The following is a 13,219-nucleotide window of genomic DNA, read 5'->3' on the forward strand; positions in this document are numbered from 1 at the left end:
ACATTTTGGAGAAAATTACCTCCAAGCCACACATAATTAACTCTTAACTTAATAATTAACTCTTTATTGATTTAACAATTAATTATTGTTTGAAATATGTTTATTTGTAAAATGAGATTGATTGTTGGGACGGAAAAGCATTAAAAATATGTCAGCCCAAAAAAAATTACTTCTTTTGGACAATTTCCAACATTTTGAGACTGTAAAAGTTTATTTCTGTTACATAACGAAGGAACTACAGCGTTTTCAATATAAGCATAACAGTTCATCCAAGCTATGTTATTTTGGGCCAATTGCCAATTTGAGGTTACAAACTAAGATGAACCAATATTATTCGAGATGATAACTAAATCTATACTATTTTAACCTTTAAAAACTCATGGAGTGTATTGGTTTACTTCCTTCAAAAAAACAACTGATTCTCTCTAACCGTCTCAAACAACACGTCAGCAGTCAAAATATTTTTACATGTCTCGAGGTACAAACTTTCCATTTTCACTGTCAGCTATTAAAACAAAAAAATTGCAGAAAATGCATATTACAGTGAAAGGCGCCCTCTACACGTGTGAAATTTTTGCAACACTGTTTGCCTTGATTACTAAAAGTAAAGACAAGAAAATTTTCACGGATACCTTTCGTACTGGTGGGCATACAGAACAATAGATTTGAAAAATAACTTACTCTTCTACTTAATATTTAAAATAAGTTACTGTCTTCTACTATTCGAATTTCGAATAGTAGAAGAGAATTGATTAAGATTCTTATCACAAATAAATTTAATTTCTAAAAGCAATTGCGAAAAGTTGTGAACTTCACCATCTGGCAACTATAGTACGCATTGATAAAAATTCTTTAAAAACGCGAATAACTGTTTTTAAGCTTTTGAGTTTGGAGTAAGTTTTTGCAGTTTATTGCAGGATTCTTCGTCTAAGTAAATGTTTTTATTTATTCTATTTTCATATAAGTATAAAAATTAATATATAAGGAGGAATATAATATAATTATCGATAGACTTACCTGAAACTGAGTGGCAGCATTACGACTTGCATAACTTAAATGTATACCAAATATTAATATAAATAATTCAGCACATTGTGTCACATAGTCCCATAATAATGGTTTACACATTAAAAAGTTCATACCATATGTATTTGAACTTGTAATTAATATATTAAAATGTTCATTTAGAAAATCTATTGTCGTGGCTGTATACGCTGATAAATATGCAAATACAGCAGCAATCATTACAAATAAATATTTTAATAAATCTGTGTCCTTCACAACCCAACGATGAGCTTTTCTTGTACGAAAGTCAATTAAATGACGATATAATTTTAATACAATTGCACCATAACATATTATAAAACCAAGTTCACGTGCCCATGCTTCTAATATACAACGTTCCACTGATGGTTCGAAGAAACGTATCACAATCTGAAAGTAAAAAAAAAGAAATGAATCTATTATTGTAGCTAATTGTAATAGACGAGTCAATCAGGGAATGGAAAAATTACATACAAGTTTTGAACTGTATGCTGTATGCTATAACTGTATACTATTGACTGCAGCTTCGAATAAATTGAAAATTTTACATTCTATCGAAAAAAAAAGTAGTAATATTACAGGTGATTCGGGAAAAATTGTTCAACAATAGCTTTTAAAAAGAGTCAAGTATGACTCTTCCGACTTCTGACTAGAAATTATTATTTTCTATTTTTTGGTACAATAAAAATTAGATCTTAATTGGTCAAATATTCAGCAAATAACATCCTTGAATATTTTTATCGAATTACCAAACAGCCCGTATAGAAATATAAAAATTTGCACGAAAGTAATTATCTTTTAATCTATGAGATCGATTTGAAGAAATTAAAGCAAAATTCCAGCATCGGTATAAAAGCAATAGCTAAACTCTTTAAGGAGGAAATTCGCTAAAAATAAAAGCACTTGCAGGCCTTAGAGGAAGTCGATATATGAAAAATTATGTGGCGAAATTTCTTCAAATTCTTGTCTGGGATTAAAGAAGGATAAAGCCATATCGCCAGCGGAAAACTGCGTGATGTTAGCGAGAGACGAGCAGAGAAGCATGCACTTTGTGCATTAGCCGTAGCTCAAAGGCCTCTCAAAGTATAAAACTACGATTGAGCTCTAATTATTCAAATTTTTATTTCCTGAAACTTTTATCATTTTTTTAAAAAACTTATCTAACCTCTACATTAAGTCTCAAAATCTCTGTTTACAGAAAAAAGTTTTATTAGTAAATCTATGTATGTATATAAAAACCACTCATTTTAATGTTGCCATTGTAGTTGGGGGACCGTTCTGTGGAACACCTTTTAATCTACTTGATGATGTAAGGATTCTAACAATTATCCAAATCTGTTCAGGCATTTATAAGTTATAGTGGAATAAAGAAAGTTACATAAATACACATACATGAAACCTAAAAACACTTCTTTTTTGGGTCATTCTTGTAAAACTAGTCATTGGAGTTTGAAGAGTGTGTGCTTGCACAATGACTCACGCAATTTCTTCTTAGATCTTTAAAAGGAGGTTTAGTCAGAGGGTTTTAGTAGGGTAAAAAAAATACATGTTATCCCAGAAACATACGTACTGATATAAATACAGGGACAGTACAATCCCTAATCAGTGCCAAACTTACTTAGTAAACCTAGGCTATATTCCCCAATACTCTTAAACAAATATTTTAATTTGTATATGGTAACATTTTGACAATTTTCTATTTATTGGGCGTGCAAGAAAATTGTAGGCGGATGTTTTATTCATATAAATGCATTTTATGACATTTATAATATATAAACTGACAGTATTCTAAGAGAAAGAAATAAAATAATATATTTTTACTCGTTCCATTCATTTATAAGTATAAATTGTGTGATAACAGATGAAACAAAATGATTTTAGACGAGGGTGTAGTTGCCTGCCCAAGCGAGTCGAGATCGATTTCTTCCCAGCGGCAGGTAATGATAGCAATCGCCCACCAAATGAAGTTTCACTCAAATAGTCTGAAATTATCTAGTTTTGATTGGCTCAACAATTTCAATGCAGGTTATATGAAAAAGTAGGTACTAATAATTTTCAAACTGCTGATTAATATTTAACTGGAAACATAAAGTCAAATTAGTACTACTCTTTACGGTTAATTTCTGCAATAAATCTCGATAAAAAAGAAACACTGCTAATAATTCCACGCAACCTCCTATCCCCATTTTTCACCCTCTGTTTCTTTTTATGAATAAATAATTTTTAAAAAAAAAAAATTATTTATTCTTAAAATTTTTTTTTTAAAAAAAAAAATTATTTATTCATAAAAAGAAACAGAGGGTGAAAAATGGGGATAGGAGGTTGCGTGGAATTATTAGCAGTGTTTCTTTTTTATCGAGATTTATTGCAGAAATTAACCGTAAAGAGTAGTACTAATTTGACTTCTAATCTAACTTCGTACAAAATGTTTGCAATATTAATTAGTTTAAGGAAAGGGCAAGGGAATAAGCCCCTCGTTTATAATACCTAGAACGGGCACAAATAAAAATATCCAAAAGTTTAAAAGTTAAATCTCTGATTTAAAATTTTTTACTTAAAAAAATTTTATGTAAAATTATTTCTGTCTGTCCTCTTTAAATGTTTTCGTTAAATAAATGTATGGAAAATTCCTATTTGCCTAAACTTTGTGTTTTATGGAAAAAAAAGTCCTTTTTCATATTTTGATTAGTGTAAATTACAAATGGAACCTATTCTAAATACATATGGTATTTGTTTTATGAAGTTTGTAACAAAAGTATTGTGTAAAATCAACTTGGGAATATCCTGAGAAGAGCTGCCGCATATATTCAAACGCCTACTTTACAACTATATAACAGAAAATCTATATTAATATTGTAAAATTTTCAAAAGGTAATCTCGGCAACTGGTTTCTAACAGTTAACAGTTAACTTTTTAGTAACCCTTATAATGTTTTACGATTTCCCATCGGATATGAATTATTTTCACATATGAAATTTGACATTGATTTGTGAATATAATATTACATTTCAAAAATTAATGTAATCGATATATTTTGTTATAAAACAAGTTTATAATTATGGTTCTGGTATCGAAATTCGGGCCCATGTTTTAGAAATTTATTAATGCGTAATTAAGAAATTACTAAAATCTAATGGTAATTACTAAAAATTTACGAATAGTAGGCAGAAAATAACGGAGTGTTAATTAAATAAAGTTCATGCTATTTTGTCTATGTATAGCCTCTATCAATGGTATTTTTTCAGTTAAAAGACACAAATTTTATTACTAATATAAGACCGTTTAAACTGTCTCTACACAAATACCAATTTAAATGTCCCGGTAATGTATTTAATTTCGTTAACTACGATATACACCAATAGATGTCAGGAAGAGTCATATTTTGCAGTGAATGTTTCAGTTTTTCATGAAAAGAAGGATAAAACGCCTTTTTTTAAAAATGAATCCTAGATCGCTAAAAAAAGCTAGATCGACTTTTCGCCCTAAAAAACCCCTACATACTCATTTAAATGAAAATCATTCGAGCCATTTCCAAGCTCTTTCCAAGATAATTTCCAGAATTGATCGTTTAAATATATAAGATGTATTCCTTAGAAAATTTTCTTAACATGCTTCGTCGATGAAATAAAGTTGGGGTCTTTACAATAGCACACCGTGTATATAACAAGATACAAAAACGTTTTTATAAAAGGATCATTCTCTCACTACTTGTATAACGTGAAGGTAGTAGAAAAAGTGTTGTCTTTTGTTTCAAAACATAAATGCGTCACTTTTTTATGTTGAGTTTTCAATACAAAAATATATACAAAAGAAAAGAACTAACTTCAAAATAACCATGGAAATGTGCTTTTATTGTTTAAAGCAATTCTTCAATAAAAAATATTTACAAAAGAAAAAAAGTAACTTCAAAATAACCGTGGAAATGCGCCTTTTTTGTTTAAAGCCTAGAGCATTTTTCTGCATTTATCCTGACAATAACAGATATAACCAGTCTAATATATAAAACTGACATACCAGTAATAAACGGTCCGAAACATCGGACAAAACTTTATTATATTATAAAATTGATATATTATTCTTGTAATATTTTTATTGAAAGCAGCCAATTGTAAGAATGATTTAAAAACAAGGAAAAGCTTCAGTTTCTTAACTTCACTAATTTGGCTTAATTAAGTATTATTTATTTCTTTAATTGATTTATTTGATTATGTGAACAATTTGAATAATTATGAGGAACAGGCTTAGGTATTTATTGGATTTAATATAATATTTAGAAGGATTTAGTTTGGTAAGGGTGAGGTTAAGCAAATATTACCAAGTTACAAAAGTTACTTAATTAGACATTTTAAATAATATTTGATCAATTTTGGGTAGGCTTGATTTGACCACTTTTGACGATTTCATCCCCTCCATCTCCACGGCTTCAGGGGGAGGGGTCCCAGAGGGGAGTTATATCAAACCTAGGACTTTGTTGATATAAGCCCTGATACCAAGTTTCACTACTGTCCCCTTAGCCTCTCCCTAGAAAATCCCATTTTCCTGTATTTGGAAAGGTTTTCCCTAGGGTGTGGACCTTCTCGAATTTTCCCGGATATGTGGCTTATACCAATTTTAGGAACATCTTAAGGTCTAGCCTTGTGCCCAGCTTAATCGAAATGGTTAGCCCCGTTTTTTAGAAAACCCCAAAAATTCTGTTTTGGCTTAGAGGGAAGTACCCTTGAAAAAAGGCTAAGGAAAAAATGAAAAAATAATCTGGAGTTATGACCAAACTGAAAATATTTACCGAGTTTGAGAAAAATTCGCAAGACTATGGTAAACTTAAACAACACGGGCATTTCATATTTTGTCTAGGGAGTTTGCGCAAGTCTATTGTTAATTGAGTGACACGGGCATTTCATATTTTACTTAAAAATTGTGCATTTAAGGGGAAAAAGGATAAAAAATTTTAAGAATAAAATTTTCCACCGATATATATATTTTGATTGTTTCCAATCTTTCGCATTTTTTGAAAAATCGATATTTATATGAAATATATGAAATTTCATGTAATTTGATTGAAGTAATGTAATTGAAAAGCTTTTTAGTGTTTTGCCCTCGATTAAAAATCTAATATGTAGTATGCAAAAAGGTTTACTACGCTAGATAAGATTTTATTACACTTTAACATAAATGTGTATATGTAGAAGATTGCATATAGTCGCATCAATGAATGCTTTTACTCAGGAGTTCTCAATAACAGCACCGATAATGATGCTTTTTTTCAAAATGATTCTTTTCGTATATTATTTAAAATCAGAAAGATTTTACTGGGGGAAAATAATCTGGAGGGGTTATAGGCAATGTCCCGACTGATATATTGACGCTTAGCCTAAATCACTAATCATTATTGTTATTTTTATTGTTTAAACAATATTTGTGCAACTTATATAAAAAAATCACTCTTGCGTGATTTCAACTGTTTTTAAAATAAAATAAAGCCCAGTTATAATTGGTGATGAGGTAGCATTCTATAGGTGAAAGAATTTTTAAATTCGGTTAAGTAGAGAACTTAAAAATGAAGATTTGTATATATTTTCATTCATACTTTCATCCCCTATTTCATTCTTTAAGGGGATAAATTTTGAAAATCCTTTCTAAAATGACACCAAAAATATAAAATCAATATCCTCTCGACATTTTAATTTTCTATCATTAGCGATTTAGGCTAGGCGATGATATGCCAGTCGGGACATGGCATTTTCCCCCCTCCAGATAAATTCCCCCCTATGAAATGTTTCTGATTTTAAACAATATATATAAAGAAACATTTAAAAAAAATCATCAAAATCGGATCTGTTATTCAGGATTCCCTAAGAATGGCTATTTTATGTATTCCTTTATCCGACTAATATAGAAAGTATATACACCTTCTACTTTTGTTTTGATAAAGTACACTTTAGTAATTGGTTAGTAAGCTTTCGTATCAGCATAGTATAAATTATAACGAGTGTCGCAAAAGTAACGCAACTATTCAATAACTTTCCAAAGTACCATTTTTTTGAATTCAAAGTAAAGTTTCAAGGACCAAAATAACCTATTTAGAGAATATAAGTTTGGCCTGAATTGATCTTATAAAGGATTAAACTTCAAAATTTTCAATAAAAACGCCCATTTTTTTGTTATAGATTCGTGTAAAAGACCTTATAAAAAAAGATATATTATTCTAAAACATATTTTTGTAAACCGAATAAATACGGTAGAATTCGAATGCAAAATTCTATTAATTATATTACGAAACAAACAGATATTATGTCAAGTGAGCTACTTTTAAAGTAAAGTTTTAAGTTATTTGAAACATAAAACTTTTGAACAACGGTAATACATTTTTTTATGATCCTTCAGCGCCAAAATCAAGTGAATGTCAAAATCAAGGTCACCAATAATCTCCTGGTTGAAAAGTACTTACGAAAATGGATTTTAAAAAAAGGATCATCTAACAGAATATATTGTTAAGTCTGTTGACATATGCTTGAAATTCGATAAATAAATTTAATAGAGGAAGAGTGCCTAGATTTAGCAGAAACAATTATACGAAATAACAATTTTGATACGAATTTCACACTGAAGTTTTGCCGTCACAATACGGGTTGAATTTTTTTTTTTGAAAATTAAATTTTAATTTGAAAATTTAAGGTCGGTCTGCATAGGGCCGCCCACGGGCATTTTCAAAGCACTCATTTGCTCTCTAAAAAAATAATTTTTATCCTTGCAAGAAAAAAAAAAAGTTTCTCTGGAAACTTCTTGGACAGTCTCGTTACTTTTGTGATACTGTGCATGTATACATCACCCTTTTTATTATTAATATAATAGCACTCTCATAATATACGTACAATATAATAAAAAAAAGTAGTTTTGATTTATTGCTAAAGATTGACAATGATGATATTACATAAAGCTTTATACACATCTCAGCATTGTGCCTACCAAAAAATTGAAAGACTATCCTCCTTGGTCCACTCAAAATATTGTTTTCAGGAGACTTTATTCAAAGGCAAAAAAAAAAAAAATAAAATAATAAAAAAGTAAGGTTTCGGCATCTAATTTAAAACCCTAAAAACGTGCAGTCTCAAAAGTGCTAGGGTTGCGTTACTTAATGCTATGTATACATAAAAATACGATTTTCGACCAATATCTCGAAGACCATCAACTTTATGAAAAATTGTCGGAAATTTTTTTCCCTAAAAAAATGTAGAATCAAAAATTTTGATATCTTCAGCCATTTTCCCAAAAATCGGGAAATATATATGTATTTATTTGCTAATTAACAATATCTTGAAACTAATTGATTTTAAACAAAAAATTTTTAAGAAGTTGTTGAAAAAATTTTTTCCTAAAAAAATGTAGAGTGAACAATTTCGATATATTTAGCTGTTTTCAAAACGATCAATTTTATATATATTTCTCGTTAATTATCCAATAATTATTCTCGAATTCTCGAGAGTTTTTAACTTGAAACTATTTTCTACTTTTTAATTCAATTAGTTATAAAAGAGTGTTTTTTTTTAAACTATTATATTATGGAATGTTATCTGCGCTTCCACCATTAAAGATTTTTTTTGTTAATCTTTAATCCTGAAGATCTCGACCAGGACAATCGAACGAACTTATTAAATTAGTCATCGGTCCTTGATAAGTATGTGAAGTTGCAATTCAATCCGATGTTTCGAAGTGGGTGAAGATGACGCACAAAGATTTCGTTACATAGATAATACAAAGTTAAAAACTAAAAAAAGCTTGTTAAAAATCTAAAATTTTAATCTAACTGATTTTAAATCAAATGAATTCGATAAAAATAATAGATAAAAATTTTGATGACATTTTGGCATTATGGTGTTGAAACTGAATTGAAAAACTCAATACTTGCAACTTCTAATATATTTCTGTATATAATGTTGCCTATCGACAATGTATATGAAATAATTCATCTTACAAATGAAGATACCTCTCAGATTGAGATATCGTCAACATTAAGTTCACTGCTTATGATTAAAAATAAAAAGGAGCCAAAATTCATGTTTACAGGATCATTCAATGAAGATCAACTACAACGTACGACAATAAATCAAATTCGTTCCCATTTTCCTTCCAAGAAGTTCTTTGAAAAATTCAAATTTTTAAACCCAAGCTAATATATGATGATATTTAATAGGTGAAGCATAACCAGGAGTCATTTTTTTGTTCAACAATTTCAATCCTTTACCTCCATGGACCTAGAAATATGGGAAACTTGAAATCTAAAAATCTCACGTTCTACTCTTATGGATTGATGATAAACTTGAGTTTTATGTGAGCTTTTTTGTTCTATAAGCTTGTAATTAACAAGAATTTTCAAAATTTTAACTTTAGAAAAAAAATCCATTTTAGAATTATTATAATTTTGCGATAACTCATTATTGTTGTTAATTTATCCTGTAAACTTATTAAAAAAGAAATTTGAGGGCAGACTCATATTGTTGTTTGTACCGCTTTTATAAAAACTTTATCTATTTTTTTAAATTTTGTATTTCTGAATAAAAACATTAACATTGTCCCTTTTTAGGTACAAACCATTAGAAAATTATGGATTATCTTGCTGCCACCCAAGAAATGTAATATTTATAATTTAATAAAAAATGAAATAAAGTTCACTTACAGTTGAATAAAGTAGGAATATTCCCAACAAGATTGTTTCCAGTATGGTCCACATTCCGGATGCAATTGTCTGTTAAAAGAAAATTAAAAGGAAATTAGAATGTTTATGCATATAATTAAATGTATAATTAAATTATTATTATTTTTATTAATATTTTCTTTTAAAAAAATGAAATGTGGGGAAATGAATTTTTTATTCCGGTTTTTGTAATAAACACAAATATTAATTTAATAAAGGAAGTATCCCTTTAACCAATTTCCTAGAATTAAAATACTTCAAGTATAACATGTTCTAATATTTCTGTTTTTTCATATCGAGTTTGCCAGTCTTATTAGTGTTGTCGAATATGCAATTAACTTGTAGCCAAGTCAGCAAAAGAAAAAAATCATTCATTTTTACCTCCTTTTGAATTAAATAACTACATTATCAAATCCACCTGAATAAAAATTTTGATACATGTCACATATATAATTGATATTCCCATATAATACATACTATACAATTTGCGCTCTTGCGGGAAACAGTGATGTTTACGAAAAAATGTTTCATACACAAGTTGCCTATTTTTTTATAAGGAATATACGTTTAAACTTTTGTTCTATCTTTAACTGTTTACAAGATAGGTCCTACCGACCCAAGACCCAATTAACTTATGTTGCTCATTTACGAGCTAGACCTCACTTTTTACGTCCTTAGCACGCTATAAAAATTTCAGCTTGATATCTCTTTTCGTTTTTGAGTAATCGTGATGACAGACGGGCAGACGACAGATGACAGACAGACAGACAGACAAGCGGAAATGGACTAATTAGGTGATTTTATGTATACCAAAATTTTGTTCATAGCATCAATATTTTTAAGCCTTACAAATTTGGGACTAAACTTGTTTTATATAATAAGAGGGTTTTTTTAGTGCTGGGATACTAAAAAGTCAAAAATGAAATAAATAATTTAATAAAATCCAAAACCCGACTGTGTAAAATAAAAGCTGAAAAGAAAGACACAAGTCCAGTACTTTACATAGCGACTTCAACAATCAGGATATATTTTTGGAAATATTTTATCCGGTTTAGATTTTAATGGAACCCGACTATTAAAGTCGCTACATAAACTACTGGTCTTTCTTTTTTGATTTTATTTAACACAGTCGGGTTCTTGGTTATTTTAAATTTATTATTTTATTATTACTAACTAGTATTACTAATTTACAATATACAATCGATGCTTGAATCTATATATGCGTGTCTCCAAGATGTAGGTAATGTTAAACAGTGTTTAAGTTATACATGATACACCTATAATTCCATATGTAGTAAGAATATTTCAAAATCATTATTAACATATAAAGACCCCCATATTATATCGATTGAGAGATCCCACCATCAACAAAATCAGTTCTTTTATATAAGTATTTACAGTGTGGTCTACTGAAATATGTAGTTCAAATCATATTCCACAGAGAAATGCATTAGTTTTCGAATGCGTAGGTATATTGAATTTTTGTAGCCTGTACGTTTTCAAAATTCTTAATAAATTATAAGATCCTTTTTCTTATTTTTCCAACTCTCGACAGAAAGCGGTTAGTTGGAAAAATGGATCTAGCGAATTTTGATAATAAATTCGATAGATTTTTACAAATGGCCAATTTTTTTAAGTATGTTTCTCTTGTAAAAAATGCAGAAAACCTGAATTTTGAGCAAAATGATTTTTTTTTTAATTGTAGGTTTTTGGATACTTTTATTTATATCTTTACACAGATTTGTACTTTCGGCTAATGCGAATGGTTTTTTCAAAGCCTGGTTATGAGCCGAAACATTGCGAAACAAAAATGCAAAATCTCGGAAAAATCCGTGTCGTTTTGATAGTATATATATACGTTTCTTGTGTGCTAATTTCGTAAGATCAGACAAGAGCGAAAGTTTTCAAGATATCTGTCTTGTAGTAACACAAGTACGTTCCTCTACATCTAAGATTGGCCTTTTTTAAGATATCCTCTTTGAGGAGCAACTTGCAGTTCACAAATGGAACTACCGGATATTTATTGATGCTTGTTCTGGCAAGCTCACCGGCTTCGAAATTTCCTGGAATGTGTCTGTGTCCCGGTACTCATACCAGGTTTACATTCATTTGTTCTGCCAGCTCATTTAAGGGCGTGCGGCAGCACTGAAGCTTAGAAACCATGACAAAAATATGACGAAGCTAAAAGAGGACTCGCGTAATGTTTATAACCATTCTGTAAATAATATAATTATTACATGAGAGATAGAATCACACAATAAGGCCACTATATGCATACAGATTTTCTTGTATAAGATATGTAAAATTTTATAATAATAATCAGTTTTTTAAATACAATGTGTCAATTTTGTTTTCTCATTATAACTATAATTATTGAGAAATTTGCTAATATTGTTTTATAGTCGTACACAGACACCTGTATATTTAAATGGAATTTTTGAAAAATATTTTACAAATTATTTATTCAGTGTTTGTTGAAACCCAGTACGAAACCGTTATCGTTATATTTTAAGATACCGACTGTCGCATGGCACATTAATTTTCCTAATACATACAATAAGTTTATTTTAGTGTTTCTTATCATCATATACAATGATATGCCTTGAAAGTAAATAATTGTTGTTCAAAAATGATTAATAAAATTTATACCTCATAAATAAAATTTGATGTGGGCATTATAAAATTTTTATGCACGTAATTCACTCACATTTACTAAACATATTTCGGGTATAAAATTTTAGAATAAAATAAATGCAATTAAAATTTAAAATAATTAAAAATAAAACGACTTAGGTCGACTAAAATTCAGTCAAACATGAAACTCAGATTGCTGAATATACTTTTTTTTATTTCCATCCCAATTACGCTCTACCTCATAAATGAAATCAACAGTTCGAAGTCACAACTACGATTTATTGTAGGGAATATTTACTCGATGCTAGCCAATACTCTTTATTATATTGTTTTATTAAAGTTTCATTTTCTTAATTTAAAATTTATTTCGAATATAGTATAACCTAATATCCAATGGTTTACTCGTAGCTCTATTTCTAACTTACCTATTACTATACACTTACCTTGAGGTATTTTTATACTTATACATTTCAATGCTTAACTCTTACATATCTCTATTTTTATAGTTCTAAGGTTTTCAATGTTAATTAATACATCCCCTATTCACAGTACCGGAACTCCAGTGAGATATTTGTGGTTTTACTAAATTATTCAATTAAAACTTTCAAATATGTCAAAAAAAATAAATAATTCATTTGTATTTTTTGATTAGTCTTAGGCAAAAAAGTACTCTTGTAATTCTTTTCTCTAGGCGATTAGTTTTTGAAATAAAATTTCTTGGAAAACTAAAAATACAATATTGAATTTTAAGAAAAATGTGTATTTCTTTTTTTTCAATCTCTGAGGGAATTCACTTAGCTAACGCAGTTCCTTCGCTACAAATTTTTTTATAGAGTGCTTATTTGCATTTAT

The 13,219-nt window shown here is 28.9% G+C and overlaps 1 protein-coding gene across 2 annotated transcripts in view; it reads right to left on the minus strand.

The window, feature by feature from the left end:
* The window catches only part of LOC123290669 (probable G-protein coupled receptor 158), a 39,053-nt gene that overhangs the window by 7,429 nt on the left and 18,405 nt on the right, over positions 1-13,219 (minus strand). For both annotated transcript variants that reach the window (XM_044870931.1, XM_044870930.1), the window contains exons 4-5: positions 9,716-9,784; positions 1,018-1,434 (exon numbers count right to left, since the gene is read on the minus strand). In XM_044870931.1, the coding sequence (XP_044726866.1) occupies positions 1,018-1,434; positions 9,716-9,784 (486 nt within the window). The remainder of the gene's footprint in view (positions 1-1,017; positions 1,435-9,715; positions 9,785-13,219) is intronic.

The sequence above is a fragment of the Chrysoperla carnea genome, chromosome 1, assembly GCF_905475395.1.
Source record: "Chrysoperla carnea chromosome 1, inChrCarn1.1, whole genome shotgun sequence".
NCBI classification, from domain to species: Eukaryota; Metazoa; Arthropoda; class Insecta; order Neuroptera; family Chrysopidae; genus Chrysoperla; species Chrysoperla carnea.